The 23,472-nt window shown below is 34.2% G+C and overlaps 1 protein-coding gene across 5 annotated transcripts in view; it reads left to right on the top strand.

The window, feature by feature from the left end:
- MAP4K5 (mitogen-activated protein kinase kinase kinase kinase 5) overlaps positions 1-23,472 on the top strand; it is a 113,344-nt gene that overhangs the window by 16,146 nt on the left and 73,726 nt on the right. For all 5 annotated transcript variants that reach the window (XM_043556109.1, XM_043556108.1, XM_043556111.1 and 2 more), the window contains exon 2: positions 7,051-7,108. In XM_043556109.1, the coding sequence (XP_043412044.1) occupies positions 7,051-7,108 (58 nt within the window). The remainder of the gene's footprint in view (positions 1-7,050; positions 7,109-23,472) is intronic.

Genomic DNA, 23,472 nt, shown 5'->3' with positions numbered 1-23,472 from the left:
TTATTTATTTCCATTTGAGAGAGAGAGAGACAGAGAGCACAAGCAGGGGAGAAGCAGAGAGAGAGAGGGAGACAGAATCCAAAGCAGGCTCTGAGATGTCAGCACAGAACCCAACTCATGAGCCATGAGCTCATGACCTGAGCTGAAGTTGGATGCCCAACTGACTGAACCACCCAGGCTCCCCATAGTTCATATTCTTAAATCTAGGATGTTTAACCCTGATTCTGAGGAATAATCACTGGTCACTAGAGATAGCTTGTTAAATTTTGAGATGTCTGGATTTTCTGTTCTGTTAAAGAATATTTTTGGAGGAAGGGAGCATGTTTAAAACTGGTGCTCCCAATTGGCCTTACAGAAAAGTTTCGTGGCCTAAATATATGCTGGAAGGAAGTTAATTGGAGATAGGATGAGGGGTCTAATACGAAGAAGAGTGAAGTTGCATATAAGAGCTGAATGTTCATGGTGACTGTCATTACTTATGTTTCATTTTTTGACTTAATTTAAAAAAATTCTCTTCTAACTTAATGATTACGGAGGTGTAATGTTCATTATTAAGTCATATCTTCCTATTCTTCCTTGAAAACTTGTAGGTAAAATGTCTAGACACAAGACTTTTCCTTTATTTTTAGTCACCTTAAAAATTTCACAGCATATGAAGAAGTTCATAGCTGATAAAACTGGCAGCTGCATGGTGTTGTTGAAATAGAAATGGCTGAATTAGGCAGTTCAGCATCTTTACTTTTTTTTCCCCCCCTTTGTGCAAATGGAAATCTCAGGGTAACTTTTACTATGAATTAAAAAATCCAAGACAGGAGAGTTTGCGTTAAAATACTTCACTGGTAATAAATTGACGTGGAAATGCTGATTAAGAGGTTAAAGGGAAATGCATTGGCAATGAGAATAGAAACTTAATTTAACAGGAAGGGTTCTTTCATGGATTTTATCATGATATTAATCCCATTTATTATTAGTTTATCTTTTCCCACCCAGTAATTTCAATTCCTAATTAAGAGTTAAATAATAGATAAGCTATAGTAATATTAGAGTTCTGGGTGATTATACTTCTAAGACGGAACATAGCAAATATCAATAACCTACTAAAATAAACAGGAATCAGAAATATATTTAGGTCCTTTTTGTAGCGGTACCATGGTACTTCCATTACTTCCTTTTATAAACATAATGCAGGATCTTCACATTCTTGTGTATTAAAGTTGAAAACAAAAATACTTGAGAATATCACATTTAACTTGTTGGAGGGAAATGTTGGATTTCAAAAACCAGTATTATGTATGACTCTTCTGGATTAGAGTGTGAAATTATATAGTTAAACTTCTGAAAGATCTCTTTAGTAAATTCAATCTGTAAGTCTCTGTTTAGATCTTCTTTTTTTTTTTTTTTTTCCTGAAAGCCTCTTTGCCTTTTATTATAAAAGAGCCTGGTACTGCTCTCTGTTTTAAAAATCCAGCTGGAAAATTACAGAGTACAAAAATTTGCCCATCAGTTCTTCATTTGGAGAGAACAGATGTCTTCAAAGTGGAGACGGGCGTTTAAGTATTTATCCTATAAGTGGGAGTTTTAGTATATATTTTTTCTTTACTCTTTACTTCTGTCACTGCGTATATTTTGGCTTCTGCATTGTATAGCTGAATTTTAAAAATACCATCTTTATTTTATTTGGTTCTGCAGTTCGTATCTTCCAAGGAGCTGTTTCTTTCTGAGCGCCTCAGAATCTCTAAAAAACAAACAAACAAAAAAACCCACAAAACAAGGTGTCCTTTATCCTTGTGTCTTTATTTTGGTTTTATTAAATTGAAATAACATATTTATGTTGATTTTAATCATAAAAATTGACTCCTAAATGTGTCTGAAAGTATATACTTAAAAAGATAGTTTTATATGTATTCTTTAAAAAGTAACCAATAGACTTAATTTTTAGTACAGTTTCAGATTTACAGATAACTGAACAGATAGTATGTAGACTTTCATCTACCCCCAGCTACCCACGTACCCACACAGTTTCTCCTTTTATTAGCATCTTACATCAGTGTGGTGCATTTATTATAATTATTGAACCGGTGTTGATATACTACTATCATAGTCCATACTTTACATTTGGATTCACTTGCTGTGTTGTAGTTTTATGGGCTTTGACAGATACATAATGACATGTATCTACCATTACAGTTTCACATGGAATAGTTTCACCACCCTAAAAACTCCCTGTGCTTTACCTGTTCCTCACTCTCTGCTCCAGCCCCTGGAAACCATTGTTCTTTTTTCTCTCTAGAGTTTTATCTTGACGTTGATCCCTGTATTATTAGTTTATCTCTTCCAGAATGTCATGTAGATGGAATCACATGGTATTAGACTGGCTTCTTTCACTTAGCAGTATACATTTAAGGTTCATATCTTTTCATGGCTTGATGGCTCATTTTTTTTTTATCACTAAATGATATTCCATTGTATGAATGTACCATAATTTGTTTATTATTATCTGTTGAAGGACGTCTAAATTACTTCCAGTTTGGGCAATTATGAATAAAACCTGCTGTAAACATTCTTGTACAGATTTTTGTGTGGATTAAGTTTTTAACTTAATTGAGTAAATGTCAAAAGTGGGGATTGCTGGATCATATGGAAAGACTATGTTTAGCTTTGTAAGAAACTACTAAACTGTCAGTATATGTGTTCTTGAGAATCAACCTAATTAAAAGTCATGAAGGATATATGCTAAACTGTTAACAGTAGTTACCTCAGGGGGATGAAATGGGGAGGAGAGGGACTGCCATTTTATAATTGACTTTTTTAAAACAAAATATTACTTTGTAGTACTTTTTTACAAATAAAATTTTTCTCCAAAATACTTCATTTAATGCATCATAATAAAAATTGAAAATGAATCAACATAAATAAAAGATCATTTAAAGCAGTATATTGTCAGTTTTGTAGCACTGTCTAGGTGTGGAGGATTTTAATATTTTATCCTTATTTTTTAAGTAAAGAGAGTAATAATCTTCCTACAGTCTTAATTGTCCATTCAACAACTTTTTAGAGCATCTGCCTATGGCACAGTTCTTTATAGCATCATGCCCAGAGCTAAGAAGAGAGCATACTTCATCCAGCCTTGCGATATCAGGCAAGACTTCCTGGAGGAGGTGATACCTAAATTGCTTCATGAAGGAGAAATCTAAATGAACTAGGCTAATGTGGAGAAGGGCAGGGGAAGGAGCATGTACCAGAATGAGGACAGTGTTTTTAAGTAAGAGACCCAAGTCCTTTGCTTCTGGTTAATCTGATTAAAACTGGAATTGTTTCACACTCACAGAGAAGCATATTAGATCTTTTCATGCTGTTGGCACTCGTTTGAGAGTCTGTAATTGTGAAGTATGGGCTCATATTTTCTTTTGGTTTCTAGTGACTGGCAGAGTGCATTGCCCTAATGCCTGTTTTGCTTGGAAAACTGGAGTAATGAATACCCTGACAATGTTTTGTTGCTGGAGATATGTCAGCATCTATCACTGTCACATGAGTTAAACATTTCATTCCTTGCTTGAATTTTAGAACTTTGAATGGTTCAACTGTCATTTTTTGTGAGTGTACATATATGTTACTTTCTTGTGCCATCTATGTCTCTTACACTTAAATCTTTCTTTCCACTGTGTAAACTTTCACTATATGTCCATAGATTTTTTCTGTTTTCTGTAAGATTCCAGTGAAATTTAAAAAATTATCACTTAGATGTGGAAAGAGGGAAAACCAGGAAATGTATCAACATGCAGGGATGAAAGTGGATTATGTTTGCCAGATTATAATGCAGTAGCCTTACAAGAAGAATTAGTTGAGTCTTGTCAGTTGATATTTTTCCCAATCCTCTAAGATGGATTTTAAACATTTTGGAAGGCTTTTTCCAGATTATTTAAAATAATTAATAATATTTTTCCTTGGATCAAATTCAAGTCTCAAATTATTTAAGACTTTCAGATATGTAAGAATTCACAATCTCTTATATTGGAAACCATTATAGGAAATAATTTAATGTAAAATATGATTCATTTATTTTCAACAAAAGTCACCCCTGAAGTCTATTAAATATTATGAAATTAATACTTTCCTCTCGTACCTGTTGGATTTAAAAAGTTCTCATCTATTGAAAGAAGCAGTGAAACCTTGACATCACAGTATAGTTATTAGGTTCTAACTCCTTCTCTTGCCCCTGGCCAGCAGGCATAGCCTTGGGCAAGTTCCCCAACTTTACTGAGCTGTGTCTTTAATAGAATTAATTAATGAATATGAGAGTTCCTCCAAAGTATAATTACAAATTACAAATATAATGCATCATTATCATGGAATTTGTCTTCTAATACACATTTAAAACCCACTGAACAAGATTCCCAAGAGGTCAATTATTACTACTTATTTTATAACTTCTGGCCATGTTTTCTGTACTGGAATCTTGCTGGCATGTGAAAAGTTGAGCAGTGGACAGCCTAAATCTATATGCACATAATTTTCTATAACCCATGGGAGGACTGAAATGCTGAAAGATCTTAGGAACTGGGACAAGACCTGACACTAACAGACAATTCTTTTGTTCAAGGGCAAGAAAGAGGAGAGGGTAGTTACGGTATGAAGCTTTTGGCTGACCTGTTCCCATTTCTCCAAATGCGTTTGCGTTTGGGGGAGAGGTAAATTATATGGGGGGAGTTAAAATGTCTGTTCACTCTTTGCCAAACCCCTCCTTACACTATTTACCATGAGAGATGAGGAAAATATGAACTTCTTGTCACAAAATATTTGAGACTTCTGCTTTAGAAAATCCTTTTTTACTTCTTCCTTTCTGTTTGTGATTTTCCTTCTGTACCCCTCTCCCCCATTCTATTATTTTTCTCATCTTCTATATGTCATATCAAAGTATTCCTTTGAAGGCTATATTCCCTACATTCTTCTTTTCCTTTCCCTTTTTTCCTCTTTCCTCTTATAATGTGACTTATTTAATCCAGCAAATTGGTATAATTTTACGTTCCTGTTTTATGATATGCCCCTTCCTTATTTTTAATGCTAAGTATGAAAATGTACATATGAATCTAACATAGTAAGTGAAAGGTGTCATAAATTATTAAAGTGCATTTCCACATATGGTATGCCACAGGGTGTAGTGAAAATGAGCGCTCATATTCACAGTGACAACATAATGGTACGATGCTTTTGGACTATTTTGACAGTATGTGTTGATAGCCTTAAATGGCCTTTTTTTTTTTTTACCATGTATTTATTTTTGAGAGAGAGAGAGCACAAGTGGGGGAGGGGCAGAGAGAGAATGAGACACAGAATCCGAAGCAGGCTCCAGGCTCTGAGCTGTCAGCATAGAGCCTAAAACGGGGCTCAAACCCACAGACCACGAGATCATGACCTGAGCCAAAGTTGGACGCCCAACTGACTGAACCACCCCAGAGCCCCTGGCCTTAAATGCTTATGTTCATACCCTTAGACCTAGTTAATTTCCAGCCCTAGAATCCATTTGAAAAAAATAACCTTAAATAATGAAAAGACTACATGTGGCGTTCTTAATGTCTAGCAATAAGGGAGAATGATTATATAGACTATTATGTGGCCATTTAAAGTAATGTATAGCATGGAGAAAGATATTTTAAAGACAGAATACAAATTTGTCCCTACAGTAGAACTTGACGGATACAGATTTCACATCCAAGGTTTGTGAGAGTATAAATTCATATATTATAAAAATAATATATGGCAATATATTCATTTAAAATCCACATACCTTTTGGGAAGCCTGCGTGGCTCAGTCGGTTAAGCGTCCGACTTCGGCTCAGGTCATGATCTTACGGTTCGTTGGTTCGAGCCCTGCATCGGGCTCTGTGTTGACAGCCTGGAGCCTGCTTCGGATTCTGTGTCTCCCTCTCTCTCTCTCTCTCTCTCTCTCTGCCCTTCCCCCTTTCACTCTCTCGTGCTCTCTCTCTCTCTCCCCCTCTCTCTCAAAAGTAAATAAATGTTAAAATCCACATACCTTTGACCGAACAATTACACTTGTAGGTTGCCTCAATGATAAATTCTGATATGTGCCAAAATATTTGCACACTAATCATTGCAGCACTACTTATAATAAGTCTGGCATGACATTTTGTTAAGTAGTGAATAGTTTCTTTTCTAGCAATTTATCTAAAGGAAATAAGGCTGTGGATAGATACAAAGCTAAGATACATTTATCTCTCTAGTTATAACTACAGAATAATATTAAAATTCTCCATGTTCAGATGGAGATTAGTGAAATACAGTCTTTATCCCGTCAGTAGAAAATTATGCAGCGTTACAAATCACATTGTAGAAAACTGTGATGGCATCATCTTCTATAGCACATACACATGCATCTACACGGGGCAAAAAAGGAAGCATACTATCTATATGTTAACTTTTTTCTCCTGGGTAGTAAGATATGGATGACTTGCTTTTCTACATTTTCCCATAATGATCTATTATTATACTTACAAAATATATAAAAACAATGAGTATTTTTTAATAAAAATATTATTTCTAGTATAAAGAAAAGACAGTAGCCATTTTGGGGGCACCTGAGTGGCTCATTTGGTTAAGCATCCAACTCTTGGTTTCTGCTCAGGTCATGATCTCAGTTGGTGACTTTGCTCCACATCAGACTCCACACTGACAGCATGGAACCTATTTGGGATGGTCTCTCTCCCTTTCTCTCTGCCCCTCCCCAGCTCATGCGTGCACATCCTTTTTTTTCTCTCTCAAAATAAATAAATAAAACTTTAAAAAAAGAGAGAAAAGACAATAGCCATTTTTGAGTGGTGGGACTAAAGGTCACTGTGTGTGTGTGTGTGTGTGTGTGTGTGTATCTTTTCTATATTTTTCTTTGATGCAAAAATGAATATACTCATTTTATTGGAAATAAAGATTTTGTTTTTTAGTTCTTTTAAAAGCATGGTTGTTAAGCAATTAGTGAACATAGTGTCACATACTTTTATATAATTAACAAACTTAAAAACATTTTTATTTTCATTTTAGGCTAGAAATATTCATACAGGAGAGTTGGCTGCAGTAAAAATTATCAAATTGGAGCCTGGTATGTATTAAAACTCTTAAGACAATTTTTGAACACTTTTCTAGTGTAGTTTATAAATAAATATAAAAAACATTTTTTATATTTTTTTCCTTATTTCCCTCCTTCCGAGAATGAAATCTTTATGTTGTCAGGGCAGTAGAATATCTCCAATATGGTTACATTAAATCTCATTGGAGGTTGTTAGTTAAAGATGAGTTTGATGTGAAGTTTGTTGTGAAATAAAATTTGAAACGTGTACATTCAAAAATTGGAAGACATATTGACATTGTTAAAGTAATTTTTTAAGGTTGTGAAATATTTGAACTTCAGTTTTAGCTCTTATGAGAGTTTAATTAAGAAAGTATTCATTGATGGGGTGAGATATTTGACAATATTTAGGATAATGGTATTTTATATGTCAGCTATACCTTGGCTGGTGTAATTCTGGTGTTAGCCTAATGCTTTTCTTTTTTCTTTCTTTCTTTCTTTTTTTTTTTTTTCCAACACTTCTGTGTATCAGAAGACTGTTTGCTTTAAAACATACTGAATAGGGGTGCTTGGCTGGCTTAGTTGGTAGAGTAGGTGACCCTTGATCTCGGAGTTGTCAGTTCAAGCCCCACATTGGGTGTAGAGATTAACTTTAAAAAATTTAAAAATAAAAAGACTGAGTAATTTGCTTTGAAAACAAAACTTTGTAAAACGTGAAATAATTTTGTTATTTTGATAACCTACGAGTTTCTAATGAGAGAAGTAGTAGTTTTTTTTTTAAGTTCATTTATTTATTTTGAGGGAGACAGAGACAGCGTGAGCAGAATAAGAGCAGAGAGGGAGGGAGAGAGAGAATCCCAAGCAGCTCTGCAGTGACAGACTGACATGGGGCTTGAACTCACGAAACCCTGAGATCATGATCTCAGCTGAAACTGAGAGTCAGACGCTTAACTGGCTGAGCCACTCAGGCACCCCTCCAGTTTTTTTATTGTGGTAAAATACACATAACAGAAAATTTAGCATCAAAACCATTTTTAAGTGCACTGAAATGTACAGTGTTATAAAATATGACATTCATGATGTTGTGTTACCATCACCACCATGCATCTTCAGGACTCTTTTCATCTTGTAAAACTTAAACTTTATACCCATTATATAATAACTTCCCATTTCCCTCCTCCTCCTGGCCTCTGGCAACCACCATTTTACTTTATGTCTTGGTGATTTACCTACTCCGAATGCTTCATGTAAATGGAATCATACAGTATTGGTGTGTTTGTGACTGGCCTATTTCACTTACTATAGTGTCAAGGCTCAGGACTAATCCAGTTGTCACATATGTCTGAATTTCCTTCCTTTTCAGGACTAAACATTTCCATTGAATGTATATACCACATTTTATTTATCCAATCATCTATTGATGGATACTTGGGTTGTTTCCACATTTTAGCTGTTGTGAGTAATGCTCCTGCATGAGCACGAGCATATAAATATTTCTTCCATACATGCTTTTTTTCTTTTGAGTGTATACCCAGAAGTGGAATTGCTTGATCATATGGTAATTCTATTTTTAATTTTTTGAGGGACCACCGTGTTGTTTTCTGCAGTGGCTGTTCAATTTTGCATTCCTGTCAACAATGTTCAAGTGTTCCAATTTCTCTACATCCTTACCAACACTTGTTATTTTTATGTTTTGTTTTGTTTGTTATAGCAGTCATCCAAATGGGTATGGGGGTACCTCATTGTAGCTTTTGTTTGCATTTCTGTAGTGATTGGTGATGCTGAGCATCTTTTCATTTGCTTATTTGTATATCGTTTTTGGAGAAATGTCTATTTAAGTCCTTGCCCATGTTTGAATTGGGTTGTCTCTTTGTCGTTGAGTTTTTGGAGTTCTTTGTGTAATCTGGATATTAACCCCATATCAGGTAAATGATATGAAAATATTTTCTCCCATTCTGTGGGTTGCCTTTTCACTGTGTTGATCGTGTCTTTTGGTACATAAAATTTTAAAATTTTTGTGAAGTCCAGTTTGTCTATTTTTTCTTTCGTTGTCTGTGCCTTTGGTCATGCCCAAATAATCATTGCCAAATCTAGTGTGAGTAAGCTTTGCCTTATGTTTTATTCTAAGAGCTTTATAGTTTTAAGTGTTACTAAGTCTTTGATCATTTTGTATTAATTTTGGTATTTGGTATTGGGTGAGGGTTCAGCTTTGGTTTTTTTGCTTGTGGATATCCATTTACCCAGCATCATTTGTTGACAAGATTGCCCTTTCCCCATTGAATGGTCTTAGCAACCTTGTAAAAAATGTTTTTGGTTGAAGGTCAAAAAATCTTTGATCATATATGCAAGGGCTTACTTCTGGATTCTCTATTCTATACTGTTGGTCCATATGTCTGTCTTTATGCCAGTATCACAGTATTTTGAGTACTGTAGCTTTGTAGTAAGTTTTGAAATCAGGAAGTGTGAATCATCCAATTTTGATCTTTTTCAAGATTGTTTTGGCTATCTGGGGTCCCTTGAGATTTCATACAAATTTTAGGATAGGTTTTTCTAATTCTATAAAAAATGTCTTTGGGATGAAGAGTAGTAATTTTTGACTGGGTAGGTGAATATTTGGTGATCTGTTCATTTGCTGCTTCATAAACTTAAACATGTAGAATAATTGTGTGACTGTAATTACATCAGTTTCTTAATTTGAGCATATAAAATGTTTCTGCATTTTATGTACAATATTTTTATCATTAAGTGTATGATTCATAAGAGAGATATTACTGAGGGTAGCATATGCTGCAACGCTTTGAAAATAAGCTTTCAAATAAGGCACAGTATCCTTTTTTCCCCCTGGGTATTAGAAATTGTTGTGATATTCTTTGAGAGTTCTGCTACTAAGTTTTATCTAATAAGTAATAAATGATTTCCAGTGATGTCACTAACACAAATAGAATAGAACAGAACTAGGCAAGTATTTGCCTCTTCTGGAGGAGTCACTTGAATAAATATTCCAGTTATGTTCAGGGGACGGTGATAGTCCAAATAATGAATGAGTTGAGTTCTTGGAGGAAATAAAGATGTTCATTCCTTCTCTGCCCTCAGTGAGGGCTTGTTTTAGCACAGTTTACTTGAGTTGAGAATATAGCTTCTTTTTTTAAAATTTTTTTAATGTTTATTTATTTTTGAGAGACAGCATGAATGGGAGAGGAGTAGAGAGAGAGGGAGACACAGAATCTGAAGCAGGCTCCAGGCTCTGAGTTGTCAGCACAGAGGCTGAAGCAGGGCTTAAACCCACGGACTGTGAGATCATGACCTGAGCTGAAGCCAGACACTCAACCAACTTACTTCTGAGTATTGTTCATATAATGAATTAATGAATGTGTTTTTTAAAATGCTACTATACGGAGTTCTCAATAAGCCATAAAAAAAGAAACGTATATCATCATATGATGTTATTTAACACACAGGGATTAATTGTTGGAACCATAAATTAATGAAAGGTAGGAAGTTCTCATTCCTTTGTTTGAAAAGCTGCTGACCTTATGTCAGAGTTCATTCATATGTAAGATTAACTAATGTTTAAATTCTTTACCCAAGAAGAATAATATAGAAGTTCAATAAATGTTTGATAATGTGATTTTAGTACTTGATCATTTTCATATATTTTTTTTGCCTATAGTTATGTTTTCCTGAATTCTACCAAATTGTCTTTTATTATTGATTTTTAAATGCCATTTGCACTTTGAGAATAGTGACTCTTCATATGTTTTTCAGGTTTTCTCTAGTTTGTCTTCTCTCTTCATACTCTGCTCTTGTGATACTTTCCTTTTCTGTGTGGAAGTGGTTTTATCCTCCTAGATAAATTTGTCAGTCCTCCTTTCTCTATTCCCCTCTTCCTCCGTAGGCCTTTTCTACTAGACAGTTCTAAAACTACTTAACTGTAATTTCCTCTAGTTTTTTCCTTTCTTTTCTTCCAACGTTTATATGTTTGCCCCATCAAGAACAATTTCGTTCTAAGGGGTGAAGGAGAGCCCTAGCTAGGTTTGTTCTTTTTCAAGTGACTGGACAGTTTCCCAAAGCTGTTTATTACAGACTCTTGTCCTTTATTTGCAGGTTTGAAATGCCTTGATTGTCATAAACTAAATTTCCAAGTAACCATGGGTTTTGTTTTCTGTTCCAGTGATTGTTTTTTTCCTCCTATTCCTTGTTCACTACTACCCTGTTTTTGATGACTCTTACTTTTCACTGCATTTTATAATCTTCATTGCTTTTGTTTTTCAGTTATTTCCTTTCTGTTTACATGATATTTTTTCAGGAGACCTTAAATCATTTCTATCGAAGAGAAAAATGCTTGTGAGATTAATTTAGCATTTAATTTGGCATTTTGACAAAAGGAAGAATTTTTAAAATTCAGGTCTTCAGGAAAGTATTATAACTTGCCACATAATTCATATTTATGATATTTCTTACTGTTATGAATGACATTTTCCCCCACTTACACTTTCTCGTTAGTTACTGTTGATACTTACGCAAGCCATTGATTTTACTGGACTTATTTATTTTTTCTCTGGCAGACAGTTTTTCATACTTTTTGTGATAAAATTGTTATTTTTAGTGCTCTTTGAAACGTTGAGCTTGCCAGCTTCCTGTTTTGTTTATATTTGTGTGGCATATAACAAATGGGTAGAGCTACTATACTTGGGCCTATCGTTTTGCTTTAATCCCTTCTGAAACTTCATTGGTTTTTAGATGTTTCTCTTAATTATATTGAGTTTTATTTTATAAACCCTAGATTATCTAAATCTTTTCTCCTTTTAATAGATGAGTCTATCACTATTATTGTTGAGTGAGATGTTTGATCTTCTAATGTGGTTTTTGTTTTTTAACGTTTTTTGAAGCTTTAAAAATATTATGGCTAGGGGCGCCTGGGTGGCTCAGTCGGTTGGGCGGCCGACTTCTGCTCAGGTCATGATCTCACAGTCTGTGAGTCCGAGCCCCGCGTCGGGCTCTGTGCTGACAGCTCAGAGCCTGGAGCCTGTTTTGGATTCTGTGTCTCCCTCTCTCTGACCCTCCCCCATTCATGCTCTGTCTCTATCTCAAAAATAAATAAACGTTAAAAAAAAATTAAAAAAAAATATTATGGCTAGAGGTCTCTTTTATTTTTACTGCTGATAATTTGAAAGGTACAAAGTCTAGTTTTAACAGAGGATGGCTGGGGCACCTGGGTGGTTCAGTCAGTTAATCATCTGATTTCAGCTCAAGTCATGCATGATCTCATGGTTTGTGAGTTCGAGCCCCACCCCCTTCGAGCTCTGTGCTGACAGCTCAGAGCCTGAAGCCTGTTTAGGATTCTGTATCTCCCGCTCTTTCTCTACCCTTCCCCCACTAGCACTCTGCCTGTCTCTTTCTCTCTCAAAAATAAATAAACATTAAAAAAAAACCCTCTTTAACAGAGGATGGCTTGTAAGACTTTGAATAACGTGCTTAAATGTGTGTTTTTGGTTTATTAAGAACTGAAAGTCATTGACTTCAAGGTTTACAGATGTTGAATTTTACATATTTATATCCTCCTGCCTGTTCAATCTCCCAATTTTCAGATATTTGTTAGTTTATTTAGAGTTTTTAGCCTGAGAATTTTTTTTATTGTACTGGAGCATGAGTGTGCATTAGTCTGCATATCTTTTAAGAATTATAACATACCAATTATTTGGACTTAGTTTTATATTTAAGTGGATTTGGTGCCCGCTGTATGTTCAGTGGATTCAGCACCCGCTATTGGTCTTTTTATGCCATGTCGTTGCCATTCTTATTGGCTTATTTTGTACCAGATATTAATAGAATGGATCATATCATGATATACATTTTTCTTTACGTATTAGGGATAGTATAATTTGAATTCACAAATTGATTGTTCAACCCAAATATGCTCTTCCCTCAGTCTTCCCCATTTTGATAAGCTGTTAGCTAAGCCAAAAAAATCTAGCCATTGTCCTTGATTTCTCTCTTTTATTTGTATTCCATTCAGTCTGTTAGCAGGTTTCTTCAACTCTGTCTCTAAAACATATCCTACATCTGTCTACTTCTCTTTATCATCTTCTCTACCCTCCTGGTCTCCCTGTTTCCTCTCCCACACCTCCCATCTGCCACCATCTAGTTTCCACAAGGCCACCGGAGTGATAGTGATCCTTTAAACACAAATCAGATCATAGTGCTCTCCTGCTTAAAACCTCGCTGAAGCTTTCAAATCCACTTAAAATAATATTCACATTTTTAACATTGCTTATAAAACCCTACATGATTTGCCTTGTCTACTCTGAGCTCATCATGTATCTTTTTCCTTTCTCTACTCTGCTTCCATTTTCTTTTTATTTAAACAGTCCAAAATTAAACTAAATCCTACCTGAAGTACTATGTTTCATGATCTTTTGAGGAGAAGGCTTCTGGTCATTTACATCTCATCTTAAAAGTCATGTCGTCAGAGGGACCCATTTCTGACTACCTAATCTAAAGGTAGCCCTTGTTATTTTAGTTCTCCGCATAGGACATGTGAGTGCCTGATGCTTTCCGTATATATATATATATTTGTGTAATAAATATAAATAAATATGTAGTAGTTTCTCTTGATTGTTTTATTTCAGCATCTGAAACAGTATAATATAGCGCATAGTAGGCACTCAGTAAATAGTTTTTGTAGAAATAAGTATTATAAATGTCTTTCTTCTGCCTTTGGATAAGAATGGCCAATTGACTGGACTGATCAGAGTTGTCTGATACAATTTGAGCTTGCTATAAGAAGAAAGTCTAAGCTATTCCAGTGTTCTCCATGAGACCAACTGTTGTGTAGACTTACAGTGTAAAAAAAAAAAAAAAATGACCAGTTGACTAGATACAGAACTATTTATATCACACATTCTTCTTCTACCCTCAAAAGTCTATAGACATTTTCTCTGTGTATGTTAGGGAAAACTGTAAGGCCATCTTGGTACTTTTCCTCTGTAGGTCTTGCCTGATTGTTTGTGGCACTAATACTGCTTATCTTCTATAAGCTGTGATGTTCAGTTTTAGTATATGTGCTGCTGAAGCGAGCACTAAGCTGTGATGTTCAGAAAATAAGGACTTAATATTTATTATATCTTTAGAGATCAATTTATGATTAATAGTAATTTTAGTAAATTTAGTAAATAACAACTATAAGTTTTTCTTATACTTTATGCACTTTTCATTTTAGTAAATAGTTTCATTTGTTTTCATCATCTGTGCTTTAGAATTTTAGGAATTAATCTGTGACTGAGATTTTATTCATGGGGGTTGTTTCATTATATTTTATTTGTGAATTGTTTTCTTTTGTATTTTGCTTCTTTTTAAAAAATGTTTTCATGTTGAGCACAGATTTGTATATCCTTTTTTTTTTTTTTCAAGCATTTTTAGTAAAGCCAAAGTAGATGATGTCTTTCACATTTTTGGAACAGACTTAAGGGAATGGTTAGGTAAAAAATATGATGGTATGCTAATGAATTTTCCCAGCATTCAGTTCAGATACGTCAAATAATTCTGGAGACAGCTGTATTTCAGAAATGAATTCTTCACTGAGCAGCTTTTTAAAAAATTGCACTAAAGCCAGTATAATACAAAAGTGCTTCCTTGTATTGATATAACAGATGAGCTGGTTTAGAATTGTATTTAGACATGAAAAGATAATTATTTGCCAGTATGACTTAGAAAAACTTACGTCTGTCTGGTAAAACATAAACAAGACTTTTTTCCTTAAGTAAGTGATATTCCAGCTGTAAACTTAATAATACTTTTTACCCCAGGTAAAAATAGATTATTGAAGTTTATACTAATAGTAGAGTTCTGAATTTTATTACAGATTTACTGGCTTTCCTGGCACAATTTAATTTTATAATATTATATTTAAAATTTTACTGAAACAGATTGCTTTTGTAACTCTTTCTAATACTCATAAAAATTCTAAAGTGAAACTTAGAGTTAAAAATAATAATAGATTAGCACAGAAAAAAAATTTTTTTAATTAGCCACAAAATTAGTAGAAAAAGAAAATGTCAGCATTCCTTCCTATGTCTCTATATTTTTGTTGCCCCTTGTGTACACAGGCAAATGATTATTTTTAAGAATGATTAAATCATTTCTATATATCATTAGAAATGTATTAAATATTTATTTAATATTTATTATTAAATAGTAGATACTTATTAAATATGGGCACCATCTTACAAATGGTGACATTCAAATAAAGTTGGACTTACTAGTGATTAGTATTGAAAATAAACAATACTGATGATACCATTTTGAGTTTTAGTTTCATTTTCCATCTCTTTGTTCAGACATAAGGACTGCCCTAGAAAAGCAGGCAGATATTATGATGATGCATGTCACCATGTTTTCCTGTCTGTGTCTGAATTTCAGCCTTCCCGCTAACTCATTTTACAGATGCACGTTTTGCTCAACAAGTCTGTAGCTAGTGGCAGCCGACAGCCAGAACAGAAGCAAGATTCCTGGGAAAGCTGGTCATCAGAATCCTACTTTCCCTTCCCCTCATTCTCTTCTCACATTACCTCTCATTTCTGGTGAAACTAAATAGTAGTATTTTAAAGTTATGCACATTATAGTTTGTTAAAAAACTTGAACAACTGAGTAGCAAAAACAATCCCAAATGATCTGATTTAAAAATGGGCAAAGGCTATGAATAAACATTTTTCCAAAGAATACATACAGATGGCCAACAGACACATGAAAACAGGTTCAGCATCACTAATCATCAGGGAAATGCAAAACAAAATCACAATGAGATATCACCTCACACCTGTTAGAATGACTCTTCTCAAAAAGATAAGAAGTATTGGTGAGGATGTGGGGAAAAGAGAACCTTGTGCACTGTTGGTAGAAACTAAACTGGTACAGCCACTCTGGAAAACAGTGTGGAGTTTCCTCAGAAAGTTAAAAATAGAAACCATCATATGATATAGCAGTTCCACTTCTGGATATTCATCCGAAGAAAATGAAGACACTAATTCAAAAAGATACATGCACCTCCATACTCATTACGGCAGTTTTTACAGTAGCCAAGATGTATATGGAAATAGCCTAAGTATGCATCCATAGATGAATGGGTAAAGAAGGTGTGTGTGTGTGTGTGTGTGTGTGTGTGTGTGTGTGTGTGAGAGAGAGAGAGAGAGAGAGAGAGAGAGAGAGAGAGAGAAGAATGAAGTCTTGCCATTTGAGACAACATGGATGGACCTAGAGGGTGTTAAGCTAAGTTCAATAAGTCAGAGAAAGACAAATGCCTTATGATCTCACAGGTGAAATCTAAATGAAAACAAAAACCAAACTCATAGATACAGACAACAAATTGGTGGCTGCCAGAGACTGGGGGGTAGGGGTGGGGATAGGTGAAATTGGTAAAGGGAGCCAAAAGGTACAAAATTCCAGTTGTAAAATAAGTCATGAGATGTAACGTACAGCATGGTGACTGTAGTTAGTATTACTATATTGCATATGTGAAAGTTGCTAAGAGAGTAAATCTTAAAAGTTCACATCACAAGAAAAAAATGTTGTAATTATTGACAAACATTAACTAGACTTATTGTGATCATTTTACAGTATATACAAATATCAAATCATTATGTTGTACATCTAAAACTAATATAATGTTGTATGTCAGTTACACTTCAATTAAAACAAAGCAAAACTGTGAGCCTTGCTTACAACGATGGGATGTAATAAAATCATTGCCCAAGGTGATTAACGCATAATAATTGTGTTTGTTTATGTGCTTGTTTTTTAAAATGCTGAATTGGAAATGTTCATGAGACAATTCAGTATTTTAAAATAAAATGACAAATGTCTTTCATAAATTAGTCAGTTTTCAAAATGAATAGGAATCTTTATCCTTTTTTTAAGTTTAGTTTTGAGAGAGAGAGAGAATGCTAGCAGGGAGGGGCAGAGAGAGAGAGGGAGACACAGAATCCAAAGAAAGCCGGCTCCAGCACAGAGCTGTCAGCACAGAGCCCGCTGTGGGGCTTCATCCCATGAACCGTGAGATCATGACCTGAGCTGAAGTCAGATGCTTAACTGACTGAGCCACCCAGAGGCCCCAGAATCTTTATCTTTGAATAAATGTTTACCATTTTACTCAGTTTTTAAATAATACTTCATCTTGTTTCCTGGAAGTATAAGCAGAGCAAGTAAATTTTTAAAAAATCAAAAAGTATTTAAACAACCATCTTAGTTTGCCTTATCAGTGTTCTCTTTTTAAATTTTATTTAAGTTTATTCATTTTTGAGAGAGAGACAGAACATGAGCAGGAGAAGGGCAGAGAGCCAGAGCAGGCTTCCGGCTCTGAGCTGTCAGCACAGAGCCTGACGTGGGGCTCCAACTCACGAACCGCGAGATCATGGCCTGAACTGAAGTAGGACGCTTAACTGACTGAGCCACCCAGGTGTCCCTGCCTTGTTAATGTTCTTTAAAGAAATCCCAAAGTAGGAGCTTTGGCCAAATAGGACACATGTCAGCTATTCTGGTTAAGTGGTATGTCTTTGCTTTTTAGTATTTAACTTCTGTTTTAAAATCTAAGAATTTTGATTTTTCAAAATTATCTGTGAAATTAAATATTAAGTTAATATTACTTAGTAAGTATCTTGTCTTCCCTCTTTGGAAAGTTCAAGTCTGAATTGGTAGAAAAGTTAAGTTGAGGTCCCAAATGCTACCACTTTTTTTTGGTGGGGGGAGGGAAGCTTTAAATAATAGATACAGAAAGCTAATACAGGCTAAATAGACATTTTTTGCCATTTTATAGGTAGAATTCACTTTGTAATGCTAGGGTACTCAATTTCAATTAGATCCCAGTTTGCTTCTTGAACACAAGATGATTTTGAAATGAAGATACTTTTTGTTACTATGTAATTTAAAAGGTGAACGAACTTCAGTGTCTGATTCCAAATTTGTGAATTTAAAACTTATAGAGATTTTCCCTCTAGATGAGTTTTCAGAGTCTAAGAAAATTTTTTGTTAGAAATGACTGTTGTATTTACATTCTGTGTTCATTTTGCTCAGGGAAAAAACTCCTTATTACCAACAAAAACAAATCAACAAGGTGTTGGAATATTATCTGACAGGATATTTAGCATTGAGTTAATCAGTTTTCTGGAAGTGATACTATTAATGTATTAGCTATACAGTAAAATCAGTTTTCCCTTTGGTATCTGTTTTTCACATTGTTTTCATTTCATAAATGCAGAAACATATTTAGTACTTACCTGTGCAAAAAGCTTTTCCATTGCTAAGTATTATAAATATTAAGAGAGCTACTTTTTGTATTGTAATTTTATTATAAATGATACCAAAAGTTTTAGGTTACCAGATTTTTATTTTTTAAACACATAATTGAAAACAATATTTTTAAATATTTGAATATCCAACCATAGTGAAATGGTTAAATAAATTAGGCTATATTCACATAATTTTAAATTATTTTTATTATGATAAAAGTACCTGTTTTAAGCTTTACCATCTTAACCATTTTTAAGCTTATAGTTTAGTGATCTTAAGTATATTTACATTGTTGTGAAACAGATCTCTGGAACTTTTTCATCTTGTAGATTGAAAGTCCATATCCATTAAACAACAATTCCCTTGTTCCCCTTCCACTGGCTCCTGCTGACCACCATCTCCATTCTTTATTGATAATTTTGATTGCTTCAGATACCTCCTATAATTGAAATCATACAGTGTTTGTCTTGTTGTGAGCAGCTTATTTCCCTTGGCGTAATATCCTTGAGGTTCATCCATGTTGCAGTATGTGACAGGATTTCCTTCCTTTTTTAAAGGCAGCATAGTATTCTGCTGTATGTATACGCTATGTTTGGTTTATCCATTTATCCATCTGTTGATGGACATTTGGGTTCCTTCTGTCTCTCAGCTATCATGATTCGTGCTGCTATGAACATGGGCATGCAAATATCTCTTTGATACTTGCTTTCAGGTTTTTTTTGGGGGGGTATATACGTAGATGTAGGATTACTAGATGATATGATAGTAAATTTTTAATTTTTTGAGGAACTGCCATACTGTTTTCTGTAGTGATTGTACCAGTGTGCAGTACCACTGATAGTACAGAATGGTTTCACCTTCTCCATGTCCCTACTAACACTTGTTACTCTGTTTTTTTTTTTAATAATAGCTTTCCTGATGGATGTGAGGTGACATCTCATGGTTTTGATTTGCATTTCTCTGATGGTTAGTGATGTTGAGCATCTTTTTATATGCTTGTTGACCATATATCCTCTTTGGGGAAAAATCTATTCAAGTCTTTTGCCCATTTTTTAATTGGGTTATTTATTTTTTGTTGTTGAGTTGTAGGAATTTTTCGTATATTCACCACTTACCAGATAAATGGTTTACAAATATTTTCACCCATTCCACAGGTTGTCTTTGCACTCTGTTGATTGTGTCCATGGATGAACAAAAATTTTTAAGTTTGACATAGTCCCATTCATCTACTTTTGCCTTTGTTGCTTGTGCTTTTGGTGTCATATCTAAGAAAGCCTTGCCAAATCCAATGTCAGGAAGTTTTCCTCTAAGAGTTTTATAATTTTGAGTCTTACATTTTGATCTTTAATTCATTTTGAATTGGTTTTTGTACATATATGAGGGTCAAACTCCATTCTTTTGTGTGAAGATACTCGGTTTTCCCAATACTATTTGTTGAAATGACTCTCTTTTCCTCTTTGAGTGGTCTTGGCACCCTTGTCAAAGATCATTTGACCATAATTGTGTGGGTTTATTTTTGGGCTCTCCACTCTACCATTGATCTTTATGTCTGCCTTCACAAAGTAGCATGCTGTTGTTATTACTGTGGCTTTGTAATGTGTTTTGGAATCTGGAAGTGTGAGTTTTCCAACTTTGTCAAAATTATTTGTGGTCCCTTGAGATTCCATATGAATTTTAAGATGATTTTTTCCCATATCCCCCAAGAAAATGCTACTGGGATTTTGATACAGATTACATTGAATCTGTAGATTGCTTTGGGTATTTTATTGACCTCTTCACAGTAGTAAATTATCTTATTCCTGAACGTGGGCTGTCTTTCTGTTTGTGTCATCTTTAATTTCTTTCAGCAATGTTTTGTAGTTTTCAGTGTACTTTACCTCCTAGGTCATGTTCATTCCTAAGTATGTTATTCTTTTTGATGCTATTGTGAATAGAATTGTTTTCTTAATTTCCTTTTCTGATTATTCATTATTAATGTATAGAAACAACTGATTTTTTTGTGTTGAATTTGTATCTTACAGCTTTGCTGAATTTGTTTATTCTAAAAGTTTTTTTGTGCAATCTTTAGAGTTTTCTACATATAAGATCATATCATGTGCAAACCAATAATTTTACTTCTTCCTTTCCAACTTGGATGCCTTTTAAATGATTTTTAGTGACACAATGTTTACAAAATAGGTTGTGAAACTGTAGAGTAGGAGTCCCAATTTGTGTATATGGTGGGAGAAACCTTAAATATTTTATAGGACTGGAAGAAGACATCAAAATGTGAATGGTAAATGTCTTTGGATAGTGAATTTATGGGTAAATTTTATTTTATTCTTTATATTTTTCCACATTGACTAGACTATTGTAAGATAACAATATTAATGTGATGCAATAATATGAAATAAAAGAGAAGTTTTATTTACTTTTAAAGTAATTTCCATTATTGATACCCATATAGAACTAGACATGTTTCTGATAGTTTCCTGTGAGTATTTATTAATAGAAGATTAAAGTAGGAAATATGAACAGTACTTTTAGTGGAAATACGAAAGATAGGAAAAGCATAAACCAATTGTTATTTGCTGAAATAACGATTGGTAAATCTTGTTTCACTTTTTGTGGAAATATTAAAATATGCTAAACTTAGTGAAAGTTCAATATGTAACATTAAAGAATATTTTGATGGTATTAGTCAAGGTGATAGCCCTCTCCAAAACATGGTCACATGAAGGAACAGAGTTTTAGGGGTTTAAGAGACAGAATAGGTTTGGGGCTCTGGAGATAGATTGCTAGGGTTCTAAACATTGTCCACCACTTAATAACTGCATAACTCCAGACAGCTTACTAGGAATTATAATAGTGGTTCTATTAAGGGAAGGAGGGTGGATGAAAATCACCTGTGGAACATTTAAAAAATAAACATTCCTACCTTCAAAAACTCCACCTTCAGAATATATCCAGACTTAATTTTCTCATCACCTTCTTTGCTGCCACTTTGATCTAAGCCACTTCAACTTTAGCATGAGTTATCTCAATGATCATTCTGCTTTAGGCCTTATGATATCAACACCCCCCCAACTTTTTCCCTCCCCACCCCCCTTAGGCTATATTGAATCTGTTCTCAACACAGCAACCAGAGCAATCCTTCTGAAGCCAAGATACTATACTCTATTGCTCAAAAATCTCAGAGGCCTGCATCTTGCTTGGATTAAAATCCAAGGTCCTTATGATAATGGCTGAAAAGGCTATTTTTGATCTGGCCTTCTAATCCTTCACTCATTTCATCTTCTACCACTGTTGTGGTTCACTTCAGAAACACTGGGCTTCTCTCTGTTTTCTAATGTGCCAGACACACTCCTGCTTTAAAACTTGTATATTTGCTGTTCCTTATGTCTAGAATACTATTCTCATAGGGATCTATTTGACCTACTTCTTCACTACATTCATCTATATCCTCAAATACTATATATATCTTATATATCCTATATATATATATGGATATATATATACACACACTAAATGTATATATTGTAGCCTATAAATACTATATATATCCTATATACTCAAATACTATATATGTGTGTGTATATATATCTACTCTATATTCTCAAATGCTATATATATTCTGTCTAGGATATATAATATGCCATATATATATATATATGCTATGTATATATGTGCCATATGTGTGTGTGTGCGTGTATACACACACATATATCCTATATGGAATATATATAGTATATCCCAATACTATATATATTCCATATAGGATATATATATAGTATTTGAGGATATATATATTCTATATAGGATATCCTATATACAGGATATATATATATATATATATATATATATCCTATACTATATCACAATACTATGTATATTCTATATAGGGTATGTATAGTATTTGAGGCTGTAGAGTATATATAGTATTTGAGTATATAGGATATTATATAGTATTATAGGATAGTATAAGATAGCATATAATATATATATATATATATATATATATATATATATATATATATATCTCCTATATCCTACTATTCTTACAGGGATCCATTTGACCTACTCCCTCACTATATTCATCTGTATTCCTCAAATATCACCCTACTAGAAAGGACTTTCCAACCATTCAGTCTATGTAAAATGCACTTAACTCCATTCTGTGTTCCTGAGGTTTGGTTAACTTTTCTTCTTAGCGCTTATCACTACTTGACACGTATTTATTTGTTTAACTTTCTGACACCCACCCAGAGAGCAAGTGTTTTGTCTGTTTTTGTTTGCTTTTTACTAATACATTCCTAGTGCCTAGCCGGTCAGCACCCAATAAACGTTACATGCCTGCCTTATGTATAATGCTAGCATTACCTTTGTACCAAAACCAAAGGCAGTACAAAAAACAAAACAAAACAAAAACTACAGACCCGTGTCTCTCATAATCATAGATGCAAAAACCCTCCACAAGATATTAGAAAATCAAATCTTAAGGACATTTTGAAGAGTATATCTAGATACTTGCAAAAGCTTTAGTAGTAGCAGGTACATTCTTTGTATATTTGTTGGTCCAGGACTTTGACTTTCCTTTTCTTGAGTAGATGTTACAATAGTAGTTTTTAAATTTACTAGGCATGTTTGGGGTACCTGGATGGCTCAGTCAGTTGAGTGTCCAACTTCGGCTCAGGTCATGATCTCAGAATGTAAGTTCAAGCCCCGCGTCAGGCTCTGTGCTGACAGCTCAGAGCCTTGAGCCTGCTTCGGATTCTCTGTCTCCCTCTCTCTCTACCCCTCTCCTGCTCATGCTCTGTCTCTCTTCTCTCTCTCTCTCTCTCTCTCTCTGTCAAAAATAAAAATAAACATTAAAAAAAATTTTTTTTAATTTACTAGGCATGTTTAGAGATTTTTGTCCATGCATAAAACAAAAAGAGTAGAGAATGAGATTTTCCTGGAGCAAATAACCAGGAATTAGATGATAGAAATGAGTAAGCAGATTAAGGAAAATAGATGTATTTGTGAGAAAGAAAGATTGCCTGATATGGAATTAACTGTCAGAAGAGGGTGAAACAGAAATTATATATATGCATGTTCATCACCCTCTTTCCTTCCCACCACCCAAAGGAGTGAAGAAA

The sequence above is a fragment of the Prionailurus bengalensis genome, chromosome B3 (assembly GCF_016509475.1).
Source record: "Prionailurus bengalensis isolate Pbe53 chromosome B3, Fcat_Pben_1.1_paternal_pri, whole genome shotgun sequence".
NCBI classification, from domain to species: Eukaryota; Metazoa; Chordata; class Mammalia; order Carnivora; family Felidae; genus Prionailurus; species Prionailurus bengalensis.
Note: the sequence above shows the minus strand (reverse complement) of the source record. Positions and strands in the feature narration are given on the sequence as shown.